This window comes from Trichomonas vaginalis, chromosome II (genome assembly GCF_026262505.1).
Source record: "Trichomonas vaginalis G3 chromosome II, whole genome shotgun sequence".
In the NCBI taxonomy this organism is placed as follows: Eukaryota; Parabasalia; order Trichomonadida; family Trichomonadidae; genus Trichomonas; species Trichomonas vaginalis.
The window spans coordinates 10,556,347-10,574,113 of NC_067204.1; the positions used below are offsets into that span (position 1 = coordinate 10,556,347).

Below are 17,767 nucleotides of genomic sequence, written 5' to 3' on the forward strand. Positions count from 1 at the left end.
AATACTTAAAATTTTAGCCTTAATATATCAAAATTTGAAATTTTCTCAATAAAGATTGATAAGCTCCATACGTGCATAATTCATTTAGTGTCAAAACTTGTTATCATCATGTAAGAGTTGCATTAGAGAAGTTCCCAGATTGTCATTCATTTACGACTAGAAGGTGTTTCCACCTAAAAATAAATCTTTGAACAAATTTTTTTCTAAAAAATGTTTCTCCTCATTAGTTTTGCTTATTCAAAGATCTGGGCACTAGAACTGAATCTAGATAGGATATGTTTAAGTGGATATAATGGAGAAAATCTTGATCTTTTTCGCTGTGTTCCAAATAGAATTTGCAGGGAAAATGATTTAAGCACATATGAATCATTTTCCGGCAATGAATGTGTTGAAAGTTCGATATATAATGATACATTCCCAAATTCAAACTACGAAAACGCAAATTACATTTTACTCAAAGAATCTCTTAAAGATGCAAACCTTTATCATGATTCATTTATAATAAAATACGAAGAATGTTTGAATCTTCTACAAAAATCAAAACTACTTCGTATATTCAAGAAATTAGATATGAATATACTTTCTACATATAAAACCATTCATGAAATCGACGAAGATGTCAATTTGTCAACATCTGCAAACGAAACAATCGAAGAAAACATACAAAATATTTTGAATAAAGAAACTCAAGAAATTATATCAACAGATGCGACTAAACCAGCAGAGCAAAGCATAGATAATGATAATACTATACAAAACTATGTTAATGATCAAACAAATGAAAAAATACAAAATAATTCAGACGAAAAACCTAAAGAAAGCGAACAAAAAGAAGATTCTGAGAAGAGTACACAAGAAGGAACCAATGAACAAGGTGAAGAAGATCGACCAACCAATAGAGAAATACAAAAAGCTGCAAAGAAAGCAATTAATCAAGTACAAGAACTTCTCTTTAGTCATGGTATCGAAGGAATCAAGAAATACATGAAAATGCAAGGAAACGCTATAGTTTTAGAAATTCCTCAAAATATTGAAAAATCTCACAAAAACAAAGCCGAAAACATTACATTAAACGAAACACAAAAGTTCATTCAGTTCATAAACAAAACAATACACGATATAAGTTACGATGAACCTCCAAAATTTGACAAAAACTACACAATTTTCATTGACCACAGAGTTCTTTACAATTCAACGATCACACCATTTAAAGAAGTTTCCTTTACCATTCCCAAAGACAGGAAAGCCATTATCAGAGTCCCTGAAGTTTCAAAGACAACGACAATTGAAGAAATCATCAGGAATTACTGTGAACCTCAAAACATTGATTTCTCAGCATTTTCGGACATAACAGTTTCGATGAAAATCGGAATGACAGTGTTTGGAGATGTAGAAGTCATTGATATGAAAATCATGGGCGTCAGTTCAGGAAATCCTTCACTTGCTAAGCAACTAGCGCAAGCAATGAATCATCGACAAAACAATGAAACAACAAACATTTCTCAAGAATTTATCAACATGAATTTAACAGGTGTTTATCTTCTTTTTGGCGAAAAATACAACAAAATCATTGATAAACAAGAAAATGTTAATCAAACTGCTGAAAATTCTGAAATTGTTGATGATGAGAAATGCAAAGAATTCAATGAAAGTTTAGATCATTTTAAGTTCCTTTTAGATGAAGATCTTGAATTCCGTTATGCAGCAACAGAAGAACAGAAACAAAAGTTCAGGGAAACAATAGAAAATATAACTAATTCTGATCATAAATGTAATAAAATGACATTGTTCCCATTGTTAGAAATGGCTATCCTTAAAGTCAGTTTTATAAATAGAGCAAATGAAATTGATCAATTAAGGAAATCATTCAATGACTTATCAAATGATTGCGCAAATAGTAAGAAATGTGTTGATGAAGTTAAACAGAATATTACTAATTTTGTTAATGAAGCAAATGAAGTTTTCAATAAATGGGAAGAAGACTTTAATTTCACAAGCGAAGACATTAAAAATCAGAAAGACAAACTCGCGGAATTCAAGAAGTATTCGAGTAGTAAATTAAGTGAAACAATAACTTTGACAAGAGAAATGCTTCAAAACCCTGAACTTTTGCAGAAATTAGGATTAGGAAATCTCAAAATTATGTTTGGAAATCCAAGTGAAGATAAAGAAAAGAAACAAGAGAAAATACCAAGAGAAGAACAAGAAATCATTGATGAAAAGAAGAGAGTTCTCGAGAAATTGGATTATTTAAGAAAGAATGCTTCTAAATACTTTGATATGGCTTCTGAAGCTTTGAAAGCTTCTCTGAATTCAACAACAATGATAGATGAAATGAAACATCAAAGTGACTACATGAACTACACTGTTATGGCCATGTCTTTCCAGAGTTCTCAGCCAGAAGTAATTGATGAATATAAAAGATTGGAAAGAAGACACAAAGAAATGAAACTAAGAAGAGAAGCAAGAGAGAAACCTTTCTTCGATGAAGAAATTCCTGAAATGGATTACGAACCTCCTCAACCTCCACAACCACCTGAACAGAGAAATATTATTATAATAAAACGTGCAGAACCAAAACCAGCAAATGCAACAAATCAAACAACTGTAAATAATCAAACAGTTAAAATCATTACTGTACCAATTAAAGCAGGAAATCTAACAGCTAAAATAGCTCCAACAAATCAAACAATAACTAATATAGTTAATCAAACAGTTGTAAGCAATCAGACAACTGTAAATGTAAATAATCAAACTGTTCAGGCAGGAAATAATTTGACTGTTATTAATAACAAAACAGAAAACAAAGGAACTGTTTTAGTTAATCAAACAGTTCATAATGATTCCAAACAAGTTAATGTAACAAATGATGTTAAACAACAAGAAACAAAGCAAAATATTGTTTCTAATTCTAATGAAGCCAAAACAGAGAAGGTTAATGAAACTAAACAAGACAATGTAGCAAATCAAACGCAAGCTAAATCTAAACCAATCACTGTTCAAACAGATAATAACCAAACTATTGTTACTAATCAAACTGATTCCCAAGAAGAAACAAATCAAACTAATGTTCCGTAAGCATAAAAAAACTTTTTTTTCTATTGAATAAAATTTATATATTATAATAATTTTTTTGTAGCATTGTAGCTTAGATACATTGTTCAAAATAAAAACAGATATAGATTTGAAATAGAGAATCAAATCTCTAAGTTATATTAATTGAATAGTGTCTGAAAAAGGTAATTTATTAGAATAAATCATTGAGTAGAAAGTATACACATAACAATTTCAGTATTAAAGATAGAAATAAAAATAATATGATCTAAATTATGAATAATAGTATAGAAAACACGATTTTATGAATAGAAAAGAACAAATAAACAACAAGTTTAATAGAAATCTGTCTTGAAAACAAAAATAGATATTAATTGCCAAAGTTCCATCAAAAATGGAAGCATTATACCAAAGAAAACGCCACAGATCACAAAGTTTCTGTGCGCATTTTGGAATAATGCGTGTGACATGAGAATCACACCTATTAAGTGCAAAACACCTTCAATAAAGCTAAGATGTGCAACTGTTGTAACAATTCCAAATATGAGGCTAATGAAAAGGAAAACTAAAAAGATATCTGCAAAGATTAGCCAAATTCGAAGTTCTGTTGTTGCGTCTGCGATCATTTCATTGGAAGATAATGTTCTAGAGATTGCTGATTTGATAAAATCTGGCAGGTTTGGAGATAAATTTGAATTAGAAAAGCGGGCTGAATAATAATTTTTGACAATATTCGCTTCTCCTCCATAATCGGAGTCGAGTGTATATAATATAACGTTAACTGTGATATAAATTGCGGAAAATGCAAGGACTCTAAATGGAAATAGTGTTCGAGAAAGTTGAAGCATTTAAAAATTTTTAAACGTTTTCTTGTCAATTTTTTGCATGAATTATGGTTTTATAATATATCCGTGTAAACTATATAATATCTCTCAATAATTGAGAGTCAAAAGGATTAATTATAAAACTCTATAAATTTTCGGTGATATTTAGAATAATACGTGAATATTACGCCTTTACCTTTTTTCGTGACAAACATTGCTCACAAGCATGCATGTGAGATATGTTCAAAATTTTGGGGCATTTGGCCTGTAATAAGAGAGGTCAGCCTACCTCTTTCTGAAGAACAGAGTAACCAAAAGTATTCAAACGATGATTTTTAATTTCCGCACTTTTTTGTGGACCTTATAAGAAAAAACAAGTCATTTTAATAAATAATATTTTATATAAAAACAAGATATTTGACTTTTATGGTGAAACACCCATCTCTTTCAGTCTAGATAATATAGCTTCGTCCTGGCATTCAAGAGCGTAACTTAAAATCTTCTTCAATCTTTCCTCTGATGGAGGATTAACAGATTTGGTCGAGCAAAGAATAGAAAGAATTACTCCACCACTGCCAACTTCTAATGCCGCATTTAAGCAGCTCTCTGTTAAATCGGGAAACGAAGCACGTGGGAATCTACAAATTTCGCAAAAGTAGAAGCATGTTGAGTAGTTATAGATCGACCACTTAATGCATTCCTCGCATACATCGTTTGACGTATTATCCATGATCCACTTTACAAGTGTCATTCTATGGCTTTGTAATGCAGGGACAATCGAATGAGTATCTATTTGGAAATTTGCTTGTCTTAGTAAGTCAATTATTTCTGGATTTCCGCCTTCAATTGCATAAACAAAAGTATTATGAGTAGGATTGTTTCCGTTGGTTAAGAGATATTTGAAACACTTCGGACTGCCACAAAACGCGGCCAAATCTAGATAAGTGTGATGATAAGATCTCCATTTAATAATTTGTTTGAACAGATCGGAATTTGCAGAGTAATAAATTAATTTTTCCAAATCATCATTCTTGACAGCTAATGCAGGGGAATCTTCTTTAAATTCATTCAAATAATAATGTAATGAACGCTTTGGTTGTTTCCTTTTATCACGATCTAATGGAACAATCTCTGCACGTTGAAGATATTGATAAAATTCTTTGTTGAGAACTTCTAATTCGTATTCATTTTTGCGCAACTCTGAATATAACTTCCCATAAGCTTCCTAGTTAAATCTGTGTATTTCTATTGCGTACTCAAACAAATTAGGTATGTATTTTTTGAAAATGAGTCCAGATTCTTTGATCTTTATTGCTGTTGCAGCAGCACTATCAACAGTCACATCAATGACGCTATCTTCAATTACAGCCCATTTCTGAAGTACTTGTGGGATCTCAGTAATAGAATAACCTGGTGCTTGAACATCATCAATCATGAAAATGATGCGAATTCAGAGAAATTTAGTATATTATATCTTAAAATCTGATAAAGAACTTGAATATTATACCGAAACCTGCAACTTTCGTTTGAGATATAATTCAAAGATCAAAAATTTTGGTCGAATAGAGCCAATGTCATAAAAAATCAATATTTAAAGATATAAATGATATGTTTATTAATACGTGGACTTAATTTTTTTATTACAAATTTTATTTTTTTCTATTTTTTTCGTCTCTAAATTTTTGTACTTCCAACACGGTGAATGTCAATTCTATCGTTACCGTATGATCCACTCTTCTTCAGCTTACCCTTTGTAGCGCGGAAGTCATGGCCACGAACCTGAAGTAATTCATCCTGGTTCTTTCTTCTTGCGCCATTGAACTTTGCGTTTGAAACTTGTTGGTAGTTCTTTCCTTTGGACTGGAACTTGTTTGTGTTGTAAGAAGGAGTTTCTGTTGCAACAGCTGGTTGTTGAACATCTTTCTGGACCTTCTCTGCCTCTTCTGGATTGAACATTTTCTTGGCAGATAATGGTTTGACGACAACTTCGTCTTCTGATGAATAATATGAGTACTCTGACTCCTGCTTCTTCTCTTCTGGTTTCTGTGGTGGAACAAATGTCTTCTTTTCTTCTTCTGATGAATAGTATGAATATTCGGATTCTTCTTTCTTGGATGGTGTTGCTGGTGCGGCTGGTTTAGCTGCTGCTGGAGTTGGTTTGGTTGGTGTTGGTTCTTCATCTTCTGAATAGTATGATGAAGATTCTGCTTTCTTGACTGGTGCTGGAGCAGCAGATTTAGCTGGGGCTGGCTTAGCAACTGGTTTCTCTTCTTCTGAACTATATGAGTATTCTGACTCCTCCTTCTTAGCTGGTGTTGGTTTAGCAACTGGAGAAGGTTTAGCCACTGGCTTCTCTTCTTCAGAAGAGTAGTAAGAATAATCTGATTCTTCCTTCTTTGCAGGAGCAGGTTTAGCCGGAGCTGCAGCCTTTGGAGCTGGTTTAGCAACAGGCTTCTCTTCTTCAGAAGAGTATGAGTATTCTGATTCATCCTTCTTGGCTGGTGCTGGTTTAGCAACTGGCTTCTCTTCTTCAGATGAATAATAAGAATAATCTGATTCTTCCTTCTTTGGAGCTGGCTTGGCAGGAGCAGCAGCTTTAGCAGGAGCTGGCTTGGCTACCGGTTTCTTCTCTTCTGAACTATATGAGTATTCTGATTCTTCCTTCTTGGCTGGAGCTGGTTTAACTGGTGCTGCGGCCTTTGGTGCTGGTTTAGCAACTGGTTTCTCTTCCTCTGAAGAGTAATAAGAATATTCTGATTCTTGTTTCTTGGCTGGTGCAGCCTTTGCAACTGGTGCTGGCTTAGCTGGAGCAGCCTTTGGAGTTGGCTTAGCTACTGGTTTTTCTTCCTCTGAAGAATATGAGTACTCAGATTCTTCTTTCTTAGCTGGAGCCGGAGCTGGTTTAGCTGGAGCAGCTTTTACAGGTGCTGGTTTGGCAACTGGCTTCTCTTCTTCGGATGAATAATATGAATCTGATTCTTCCTTCTTAGCTGGAGCAGGTTTGGCTGGTGCTGTGGCCTTTGGAGCTGGCTTAGCAACTGGCTTCTCATCTTCAGAAGAGTATGAGTATTCTGACTCTTCCTTCTTGGCTGGTGCTGGTTTAGCTGGTGTTGCAGCCTTTGGAGTAGGCTTAGCAACTGGCTTCTCTTCTTCAGAAGAGTAATAGGAATATTCTGATTCCTCCTTCTTGGCTGGGGCTGCCTTTGGAGCTGGAGCAGCTTTGGCAGGTGCTGGTTTAGCAACTGGCTTCTCTTCTTCAGAAGAATATGAGTACTCAGATTCTTCCTTCTTAGCTGGGGCTGCCTTTGGAGCTGGAGCTGGCTTGGCAGGTGCAGGTTTGGCTGGTGATGGTTTAGCAGCTACAGGCTTTTCATCTTCGGAGTAAGAATAAGAATAATCTGATTCTTCCTTCTTTGGTGCTGGTTTAGCAGTAGGAGTTGGTGTTTGTTTAGCTGGTGCTGTCTTTGGAGCTGGTTTGGCAACTGGCTTTTCGTCCTCAGAATAGTAAGAGTAATCTGACTCATCCTTCTTAGCGGCTTGAGCGGGTGCTTGTTTTGTTGGTGTTGGTTTTGCTGGTGCTGGTTTTGCAGCTGGTTTCTCATCCTCTGAGTAGGAGTATTCGGATTCTTCTTTCTTTGCTGGTGTTGGCTTAGCTGGTGCTTGTTTAGCAGGAGCTGGTTTGGCTGGTGCTGGTTTTTCGTCTTCTGAATAATATGATGAATATTCCTCTTCATCTTTCTTATTTACTTTCGAATTTGCTTGATTATTAGGAGTTGATTGCTTTTGTGGTTGATTTGGCTTGGATGCTGGCTGTTTTGGCTTTGGTTCTTCGTTATCTGAGTAATATTCAGAATACTCTTCTTCTTTCTTAGCTGGAGCAGTAGCCTTTGCAGGTTGTTGCTTTGGAGCTGGTTTCTTTGGAGCTTCTTCTTCGGAATAATAATATTCACTATCACTCATTCCCGATCAGGACCTGATAGTCACTTTTTGGAATTGAGAGACAAGATTTTAGTCCTATCAATGAAAAATTTTCGATAGGCTCAAAATGATCGCGGAGTCATTATGTATGGTCATTTGAATCTTATGTATTATAAATTCCGTGTTTTAGATCATGAAATATCATTTTAGACTGCAATATCGATATTGGCTTTTTTCTTTGACTAATTAACGGTTTAGAACACAAAATATGGAGAGTTATAGCAGTTTAAGTTGTTTTCTATGCTAATCATTATCATTTTGACACTTGGAAATGTTGAGATAATATTCTTGCTATTTAGTTTCGGATTCTATAATATAATGTGTTTTGGAGTAATTTATACTATATTACTCATTAAGAAATGAATCATTTTTATGGGTTCATGTAGTCGAAATCGACATTCGATATTGGTTCGTTTTCTATTCATCATATTCACTTCCTTATTAATACTAATGTATTTAAATCAAGAATTTATCGGTAATGCTTTCAAAAAACCAGTTTCCAACGATTTATTTTTAAATCTTACAAATTATAGCACCTCAAGGCATTTAAATCCAACACATCATTCAAAAATTTCAGAAATTGTTGCAAACCATTCGATTATTCAATCAAAAAATCCTGAATTCAGATATTTCAATTCAATAGTAAACACAGACAAGCATTTAAACAGAGAACACTTCTATTTTGAACTTACAAGACTCCTTAATGTTGATCCTGACTTTCAAAGACATGAAAAAAATATATTATTGATTGGTTCTCACACATCTGTTGGTAATAGCATTAAAACATTACTTAAAGAGCAAAATATTTTGTTTGCAGAACTCAAGAGCATTCATGAAATTCAATTTACCAACGAAACTCTGCAATTAATTTTAGATAGAATTAATATTGAAGGAATAATCTTCTGCTATGACCCACTAACAACAAAATCGACAAGAGTTAATGATTTTTTAAATGATATTGACAAAAAACGAATTTTACCGATAATCGAGTATATTAAGCAAAAGAAACTCAAAACATTATTTGTTTCACCCATGAATTACAATTTTGACTTAGATTTGCAAATAAATGCAAGTGTTATTTATTATCCATCAATTATTGACTCAAAAACATCAACAGACACTTCAAATGTTCTTTACCAAGCAAAAATAAATGATAAATATACAAATTATTGCAATTTTGATGGTAAAATATCATCAGTTACTGCAGATGAAGTTGCAAAATATTCTTTGAAGAAGTATTTCGATTTTAAGCCAGGATCTGTGATAATTAAGCCAAATAGCGAGATATCCATTGAAAATGCGTTAAAAGAAATCAATATTTCAATAAATGAAAATTTTAATTGTCAAACACTTGAAGATAAGCATATGTTTGACGGTATTGATAAAATATCTATCGAAAACAATTCAGTTTCCGATGTAATTCATAAAGAATTTGACAATTTCAAGAAAATTAACTCTAACAAGAAATATATATCATTTATATCAGTAGCTCCTCTTTCAAACATATCTAAGTTCCAAGACAATCTTGAAGCATTTGATCATTTAGCTTCTTTATATCAAAATTTAGATTTTGAAATTATTTATGTTGGTCACACAGGAATATCTAATGGAATGAACTTTACAATCCCTGAAAGATTAAAGAACAAGGTTAAAATGATCACAATTGAAGAAAATGATTGTGATAAATTATTTAATATAACTAATAAAAAGATTTCAACCCATGCCATATCTATGTATCACATAGGAATCCGAAATTCTCTTGGAAAGTTCATTTTATTGTTTGATGACGTATTTTCGATGAATGAACACATTTTTGAACTCCTTTCTCGCAAAGCACTTAACAAGTATGTTCTGTATTCACTTTCTGCTACTGAAATAACCGGAATTGAAAAAAAGCCAAAATATATTTTTCAATTTTTTAGAAAATTGTTAAAGCAAGAGCCATTATTCGATTTAACAGCTGATTCTATCCATATAACAGATGTAATTTCAGCAAAAACTGCATTTTTAAAACAACCAAAATTTTCCTATCTTCTTTCAAGAGAATTATTTGATGCAATTGGTGGATTTGATCTCCATCATTATGCTCAAAATTTTCATGAGCTTATTCTTGGAAAATTTTTGCAAATTATTCCTGGATATCTCATTAGCAAATGGGCGCAGCCACTTATCGCTATATCAAGCATTCCTAAGGTCAGATCAGTTGATTATTTCAATCCAGAATACATCATATCATTTAATAGTAAGTATGAAATGTTTTCAGGAGAATCAGAAAGCAAAAAAGAAGTATTGGAGATAATCAGGAAATATGACAACTATCACACTGATGAAGAATAATTATTTGTTTAATATTAACTATTGTTTTGTTTATTTAAACATGAGTTTTATTATTATTCGACCATTTTATATAAAAGACTTATTATATATTTGCACCATTAGAAATAAGAAGTTCGTATGTTTCTTTGTTATTATATCATGCTGTGTAAAAAAGAAGTAGTTCTGTTGCTTCTTTAGAATTTTTTCTGCTGCATAATGAAGAGTAGTTTGTCCATATATATCTTTTTCATTGGTATATGTGCCATATGATATAAGAAGTTCTGTAATTTCTCTATAATTCCAAGTTGCTGCAACTTCCAAAATTACGATTTGATATAGGATTCCTTATATCTAACTTTTTATTTGCACCTTCCAATTTGAAATATCTTCAATTCTATGTTATAAATGTGGACAGCAATGATCACAACAATTTCTGATATAATTTCTGGATTTTAATTAAATTCATAGATATGAAATGACACAATGACAATAGCTAAGTCGAAAGCAATGAGATAATTATCAATAAACATATGTTCAAATTTGGATCGAATAATATTGAGATATCACCTATATGCAAATTGTCTTCTTTGAAGATTCTCGTTTTATTAAAATTTACTCATGGTTTGAAATTTTGAATTATTTATTAATACTAATAATGGCTGAAACAATTGTTCATGATAGTTCCTTGGACCTTATTGTATACGGCATTATATATATAATCACAAGTGTTTATATTATTTGTTTTGGAAAAAAAAATAGATATTCATAGATAAGAAACAAACAATTTATTCATTTTGAACAGAGAAATATGATACTTTTCCTGCAGATTGTCTAACAAGTTCTGCAGGATTACCTTCAACAACTTCCTGTTTCCCTATGGAATGGAATGTAACTGAAAAATTCCTCATTTGTATGAAGTTAGTCAATGATATTTTCAGTGATTCAAATGACTCTGGCGCGTTAAAGAAAAAGTTTTGAATGAATGAACCATCGAAGTAAACAGAGAAAAGTGTTAAAGTATCAGTAGCTCCGATAATTATTCTAATATCATTCCCTTTCATATAAAGTAAATCAGGTCTGATTCTTCCATGCAATTCTTCGCAAATTGCTTCAGAATTCACACGAAAAACTCTGCAATTTTCGCCAACCAAATCGAAAGACTTCAAAAGATGTTTCACTTTTGGATTGACTCTGACAATGAAATCAGCAGTTTTGTATATATCACAAGGATTACTTACTTTGTATATCTTTATTGGAACTGTTGATTTTGGTTTTGAAACTGGCATTCTTTCGGGAAGAACATGTAAAATCAATGATTTCCTTTCTTTAGGATACAGATCACTTAATCGATATTTTTTGTCACTTCTTGCCAAGAAACCGTAATATGACAAAAGAACTTTATAATCATCTCTTGATTCGAAGATTTCTTTCATGTATTTATTTGCGTATTCAACAACTTTCTCGAACTTTTGGAACGAATAGAAAACTGAACTAAATGTAAATGGAGTAAATTCAACACAAAATATGACATGAACTAATTTATCATTTTCAACAGGATTTCTTAAAAATTTTCTGTATCCTGATTGTTGCATCATTATGTATAAAGGTAATTCATATTTCCCGAAATCTTCTGGAAATTCTGATTCCAAATATGGTTTGTCGTAACCAAAAACCATTGATGTTTGTGTGTCTTCTTTGAATTCATTGACTAAACTTTTGATTTCGTCAACAGTTTCAAATAGCATTTTATCTGGATTATCAAATTCCATTGTGCTTTGCTTGAAACTCTGTGTAATAACTTCATATGAAGTATCTTTATTTTTCAATGGAAATTGATCGTCAATTCCCCCACTGTCACTTTTTACTTCCCTGTTGTCACTTTTTGGGAAATTGAATGCACATTTAATTTCACCAATTCTTGATCCAACAGGTCTTGGCAGCTCTGGTAACTCTGATGCGCGTACTTCAATGACATCTCTCATCGTAACAATGTCATTGATATCAGAAACAAATGCTAAAACGTACGCTGGAGAAACATTTGAAATTGATGAAGTTAAAATCTCTTCCAAAGTTGATGTTCTAACGTATTTATCGTTGGCAATCATCCACCCTTGTGAATCTTGAAGTCCAATCCTATAATGACCATAGACACTTGTGCCGATGTGTTGAACAACACCAAGTAAATGGTAAATGCATGCCCCATATGGTGTCAAATCAATCATCGTTGGTATGTTCATAGGATCAAATCTTTTGTATTCTGTCTTTGTTAATTTATTAAAACATAATCTGTGTAATTGTAAGAAAAAGAGTTTTGGTGGATGAGAAAATCTGTATTTGTTTGAATCTAATGAACTCCTGAGTGCTTCATCAACTGTGTATTTTGAATCGACAGGAATTGTGTAAATAAAAACATTATCTCTTTGATTACCAAGCGAATCGTACAATTTGCAATTTATTAGCTCCAAAAGCGTACTTTGTTTATCTTTTGGTAAGCTTTCGAGTAGATAATTTAGAAAATAGGATAAAAATTCGCTCATATCTTGTTGCTTGGATTTATCGATTTTTAATGCAGTAGTTAGTGGTTCTGGACTAAGTGGAGTCGTTTGTGTTACAAAGTTATGCTGTAATGTGGAAAAAATTTTAAAGATTTGTTTTTCTGGATATAATTCAGCATAAGATTGAATCAATTTGGCTAAAGGCTTGAACCTAAATAAAATCTGTAAGGATACCGACAAATAGCATGTATTCGAGAGATTAATGATGCCACCACTCAATATTTGTTCCATCAAAAATCTGATTTTTATCTCAACTGATAACTCATTGTTCTAAATAATTAAATTTTTTGTTAAATAAATAAAATTATCGAACTTTGCTAAATTTTGTAATTCTAGTCAAGAAACAATTAAAATTCATTCACATTTTAAAAAATTATTAAAATAATGCTCAAATATAATACAAACAGTTTAAATTAGAACAATCTCCGGCTGACATATAGATTAGAATATAATAAAAATATTGAAATTAAAATTAAAACAAATATCATGATAATAGCAATAAAATTCTTCTTCCTGTAGATAATTTGATTACGGATCCTCTTAATTATGATAGGAAACGCTGTAAAATTATGAGAAACAATGGATTTCTGAGTAATTACGAGATCATCATTAGTAACAAGTGATAAATGTATGTTCGTCATTTGTCTATCTAGTCTTCTAGGTTTATCGCTCAGAACGTCATCATAATTGTATGAAGCCATTAGATCTGATATTTGATCACTAAATTTGTCATTCATTGAATAATCATTGTAAACTATTGGGTTACCATGGCAGATATACTCAAATTGAGTTTCCATTTGATCCAAAAACAAATTTTGGAGCTGTAAATCGGTCGAAATTGAAGCTAAACTAATAAAAGCAATTTCACTTTTGTTTAATTTAACATTGAATACATACTGTCCATGATCTGAAAAAACGTTTCGATTTGTTCGATTCATTGATTTTATAATCTTTAACGCAACAGAAATATAGTTACCTGTAATAGTGGAGTATTCAGCAAGGACTTTTCCATGGCCAACAACAAGTCCTGCATAAATTACCATTATGAAATTTGTTTCTGAATTTACATATCGGTAAAATTTATGTAAACATTTTTTAATTGTGCCGGGGTGATACCCCCTCTTCTATTTTTCTAGGGAAACTGAGCGCTTCTTTTCTCCTTCTCTTTCTAGAAATGAAAGTAACCATTAGAAGATCTTAATTCTTCTATTCAGTTAATATCTATCTTAATCAACAATATCAGTTCCATTCTTAATTATTCTTACTTATAAATCAATTTAAAACTAACATTATTAATTTAAATTAGATTGATCTTGTATTAATAAACCATAATGCTACTACGAAAACTGATATCAAATTATCACGTTAAAAATCTAAATTTTGAATCTCTAATATGGAACGACAGATTTTACCATCAATCTGTGATCATACGTAGATTTTTGTATGTATCTATATATCTTGATTACAGAAAAAGTTACTAAAATTTGACTAAAAATAGAGCAATTTAAAAAAAATGTATATGCTTTATTGAAATAATAAGCAACAGATATTAATACGTTTTCTAGGGTAATTGTAGTTTTGCTTCAGATATTTCAATATTTCCGATTTCATATCTCAACATTTTCAACCGAATCATAATTCATCTTAGAGACATGATTATTGAGAAACACATCCGAATGTAGTACGTTATCTTTCATATATTTACTTGCTATTATTTAAATAAAACAGTAGTATATGTGGAAGGGTTTAGTGACTTTTTTTGTTACATCTATATATAGACGATGCATTAAAATATAATTTATAAACACATTAAAAAAATTAACATTAATTTTAAAATAATTTATTTTTTTATCTTTTATAAAAGAAGCTATATATAGATGATGTCAGATATTCCGCGATTAATTAAACATTGTTTAAATCCTGAATGGGTTAAACTTCAATTTAAAAATGAAGATTGTGAATTATTAAATGAATATGAAAGCCAAAATAAGCTAATGAGGTATAAATATAATGATAAAGAATATTTAATTTCATGGAATCAATGGAGTCATAATCAAAGACCTCATAAACGGGAAGAAGAAATTGAAAATAATGAAATGGAAATCATTGATGACATTAAAGAGGATGGAATTCCTAAATTTTGTAGAAAAACCTTTAGAACTAAGTTAGGAGTATATAAACGTAGAGTATTAAATCCTGAATACATAAAACATTTATTTAAAAAGGAAGACTGTGAATTATTAAACGTTAATGAATATGAAAATGCTAAATCAAAATTGAAATATAAATATATTGGAAGTGATGAAAGGTGTAAAGATAAAGATAAAGTTTATTCAGTTTCATATAATAACTGGCACACGTTAGGGATAAGAAAACATTTAGGAGATTATGGGAAATGTTCTGAATTCTTTAAATCTAGTATGTACGAGAGAGTAAAAGAAATTAGAAATAATTATTTTCATGAATGAAAAATAAACTTTAAAAATTCATGTCTTACATTTTTGAATAATTTATTTTTTTAATTCGTAAGAAAATGAGTGGATCAAGATTCGTAACCGTCAATCAATTAATGGATGTTCTTTCACCAATTCTTGAAAATGTTAAACAAGTAGATGTTTATTTCGATGATTATGTAGAAAGTATATATTATAAAGGTAAGTTTAATATTAAACCTATTGCTTTTGCATTTGATAATAAATTAATTGAAAATGCAAAAATTTGGGAATTAATTCCAGATATTGAATTATAACAAATATTAATGATAAATGGTTTAAACGAATTCCAACCACAAAAGTTCTTTGTAAATTAATGATCAAAACTGAGGAAAAAGAATTTAACGGGTTTAAATATCATCCAAATAAAGTTTCAGAACTAGAAAATGAAAAACTTCAGAAAAAATTAAACGATAGACTTTCAAATGATCGTATTGAAAAAATAAATAAACTAGCAGAAGTTGCATTTAATAATGAAATATTTGATGAATATAACCTTGAACTCAGTGATGGGCTTTAAGGACCCGGGCTCAACGAGTCATGATTTATGAAATCAATTATTTGATTCATTCGCTCTTCAATAATTTCTATTCTTTTTGTTAAATCATCTATTTTCATTAATGAGGTGATTCTTGATTGAGGAATAGATTTCAAACTAACCACTCCTTTTATTTTTGAAATTTTGAATCCATCAACTTTAAACATTTTATTCAATTTACATGTTGTCAATTCTTCAAATAATTTTTTATTATTAGCATAATAGTCATTAAATTCTTCAACAGATGAAAAAATTTTTATTTCAGTAATTGGTTTAACAACGTTTATTTTTTGTTGAACATTTTCACTTTCATTTATTTCTTCCTCCTTTGTTTCATTTATTTTTAAAATCGGTTTCATTTATCATTAAATAAAAATTAGAATATAAGTGATGAAATATATTTTTTAATTAATATTAAATCAGAAATGGCGGCAGGATTCTTTAAAAAATTATGGGATGGAATTAAGAAAGCTGCAGGTTGGGTTTATAAAAAGGTTATTAAACCTGTTGCAAACTTTTTGGCACCAGTAGCGAAAACGGCAGGAACTATCATAGGTGGTGTATTAGGTACTAAAGCAGGTAATCCGGCAATGGGAGCACAAGCAGGTAACGCAGTTGGTGGAATTGCTGAAGGAATACTTAATAAAATAGGAGGTAAATAGTGGAAAAATAAATAAATATTATTTTTATCTTAGTATCGGTTGTAGTCTTTGATAAACTTTTTCTCCTTTATTTAAAATTTCTCTTATTGGGGCAGCTTTTGGCGTTATTGATTCAGCAACGTCACTAATTGCTTCTTTATTCTTAAATATCCAATTTGCTCCTTTCTTCATTGTTTCCCAAACTTTATGCGCTCCTCTTTTTACTTTATCCCACAGTTTCTTAAAGAATCCTGCAGCCATAGTTGATTATTTCATTAAAATTAAAAATTCATTTTCATCTTTTAATTTTGATTTTTTATTTATTAATAAATGACGACTAACTATTTAGTGCCAAACACCAAACCGATTAATGGAAATGTGTTTCATTCATTCGAAAAGATAAATGAAATATTCGCAAAGAATGATGGAAGAAGATATTATAGAGAACTTGAAAGTTCATGCTATGACTCTGATGCTCCATATTTTGATGATAAACAAACTCATTTAAGAATTACAAATCCGGCTCATGATGTGAACCAATTAGGTGACACATATATTAAACGCAAAGTTAAAGCAACTCTAGTTTCAAATAAAGCTTTCACATGTGATGCCGCTTTTAAATGCATGCGTTTATTCGTTGGTTATAAATCATCAAATCAAAGCTTTAAACAATTAGAAGTAGAAACTGAAAGAGGTGATGCCGGTTATCTTCAAATGGATTGCGCCCGTGAATCTTTCGCATTTGCAACATATAAACCAAAATCAGAAAGGAAAGTTAAAAAGTTTGTTCATTCGTTATATAATAATGTTCAAAAATATGATAACTCAGTATGTGGTAAATATATTGACCTTCAGAAGTTTTCAAGAAAGCAAATGAAGAAGTTGATATCACTTTTGATATGATTATTCCGGTAAATGATTTGTTAGCATTTCAGGCGTTCGATGATTATCCTAAATCATTTGGTGAAATCATTCTTAAATATTATGTTTTCAGGGATACTTTAGTATTTTGTCAGGTGACCCGTTAAGAGTTGCTGATTTACAAAATTATGTTTATGAAAAGATAACTGATGAAAATTATGAAAAGATTATGAATCATGTTTATAAATATGATCGCAAATTCCAACAAATCGGACTTCCTGCCAAATTAATTACAAGCTTAGCCGCTACATCTGCTGACGCAACAGTTGAAGACGTTATTATTTCATGCACAAAGATGGAAGTTTTAGAGGATAAATGCATTACACCAGGATACGGTTTAATTGAAGAATCAGTTAAAGCAATACCACGTTTATTTAGTAAGGAAGATCCATTCATGATTCCAGCTCAACATATTGACGTTCGTTCACTAAATGGAGGTTGCATCACT

General features: G+C 31.1%; 10 protein-coding genes and 1 pseudogene across 11 annotated transcripts; 5 read left to right on the top strand and 6 right to left on the bottom strand.

Moving 5' to 3' along the window:
* Window positions 1-68: 68 nt before the first annotated feature.
* TVAGG3_0521140 (uncharacterized protein) lies at window positions 69-3,256 on the top strand (the record flags this gene model as incomplete). The annotated part of the gene is made up of 1 exon (XM_001302810.1): window positions 211-3,078. The coding sequence occupies one exon, from the start codon at window positions 211-213 to the stop codon at window positions 3,076-3,078; it is 2,868 nt and encodes a 955-aa protein (XP_001302811.1).
* An 85-nt stretch (window positions 3,257-3,341) lies between these two features.
* TVAGG3_0521150 (transmembrane protein family) lies at window positions 3,342-3,904 on the bottom strand (the record flags this gene model as incomplete). The annotated part of the gene is made up of 1 exon (XM_001302811.1): window positions 3,390-3,902. One exon carries the CDS (start codon window positions 3,900-3,902, stop codon window positions 3,390-3,392), a length of 513 nt encoding a protein of 170 aa, XP_001302812.1.
* Window positions 3,905-4,289: 385 nt separating this feature from the next.
* On the bottom strand, window positions 4,290-4,828 carry TVAGG3_0521160 (uncharacterized protein; the record flags this gene model as incomplete). The annotated part of the gene is made up of 1 exon (XM_001302812.2): window positions 4,303-4,629. The coding sequence occupies one exon, from the start codon at window positions 4,627-4,629 to the stop codon at window positions 4,303-4,305; it is 327 nt and encodes a 108-aa protein (XP_001302813.1).
* Window positions 4,829-5,103: 275 nt separating this feature from the next.
* Window positions 5,104-5,313, bottom strand: TVAGG3_0521170 (uncharacterized protein; the record flags this gene model as incomplete). The annotated part of the gene is made up of 1 exon (XM_001302813.1): window positions 5,104-5,313. One exon carries the CDS (start codon window positions 5,311-5,313, stop codon window positions 5,104-5,106), a length of 210 nt encoding a protein of 69 aa, XP_001302814.1.
* Window positions 5,314-5,468: 155 nt separating this feature from the next.
* TVAGG3_0521180 (RNA polymerase I core binding) lies at window positions 5,469-7,843 on the bottom strand (the record flags this gene model as incomplete). The annotated part of the gene is made up of 1 exon (XM_001302814.1): window positions 5,553-7,838. One exon carries the CDS (start codon window positions 7,836-7,838, stop codon window positions 5,553-5,555), a length of 2,286 nt encoding a protein of 761 aa, XP_001302815.1.
* A 303-nt stretch (window positions 7,844-8,146) lies between these two features.
* On the top strand, window positions 8,147-10,286 carry TVAGG3_0521190 (uncharacterized protein; the record flags this gene model as incomplete). The annotated part of the gene is made up of 1 exon (XM_001302815.1): window positions 8,307-10,193. The coding sequence occupies one exon, from the start codon at window positions 8,307-8,309 to the stop codon at window positions 10,191-10,193; it is 1,887 nt and encodes a 628-aa protein (XP_001302816.1).
* A 548-nt stretch (window positions 10,287-10,834) lies between these two features.
* TVAGG3_0521200 (ubiquitinyl hydrolase protein) lies at window positions 10,835-12,967 on the bottom strand (the record flags this gene model as incomplete). The annotated part of the gene is made up of 1 exon (XM_001302816.1): window positions 10,958-12,958. One exon carries the CDS (start codon window positions 12,956-12,958, stop codon window positions 10,958-10,960), a length of 2,001 nt encoding a protein of 666 aa, XP_001302817.1.
* A 2,329-nt stretch (window positions 12,968-15,296) lies between these two features.
* TVAGG3_0521210 lies at window positions 15,297-15,739 on the top strand (annotated as a pseudogene). The gene has a single exon. A coding segment is annotated over exon 1 (443 nt).
* Window positions 15,740-16,182: 443 nt separating this feature from the next.
* TVAGG3_0521220 (N-acetylmuramoyl-l-alanine amidase family) lies at window positions 16,183-16,419 on the top strand (the record flags this gene model as incomplete). Its single annotated transcript, XM_051237231.1, has 1 exon — window positions 16,183-16,419. The coding sequence occupies one exon, from the start codon at window positions 16,183-16,185 to the stop codon at window positions 16,417-16,419; it is 237 nt and encodes a 78-aa protein (XP_051095055.1).
* A 24-nt stretch (window positions 16,420-16,443) lies between these two features.
* Window positions 16,444-16,659, bottom strand: TVAGG3_0521230 (uncharacterized protein; the record flags this gene model as incomplete). Its single annotated transcript, XM_051237232.1, has 1 exon — window positions 16,444-16,659. The coding sequence occupies one exon, from the start codon at window positions 16,657-16,659 to the stop codon at window positions 16,444-16,446; it is 216 nt and encodes a 71-aa protein (XP_051095056.1).
* Window positions 16,660-16,728: 69 nt separating this feature from the next.
* TVAGG3_0521240 (uncharacterized protein) lies at window positions 16,729-17,202 on the top strand (the record flags this gene model as incomplete). Its single annotated transcript, XM_051237233.1, has 1 exon — window positions 16,729-17,202. A coding segment is annotated over one exon (474 nt), but the record flags the coding sequence as incomplete, so codon positions are not given.
* Between the last annotated feature and the right edge of the window lie 565 nt (window positions 17,203-17,767).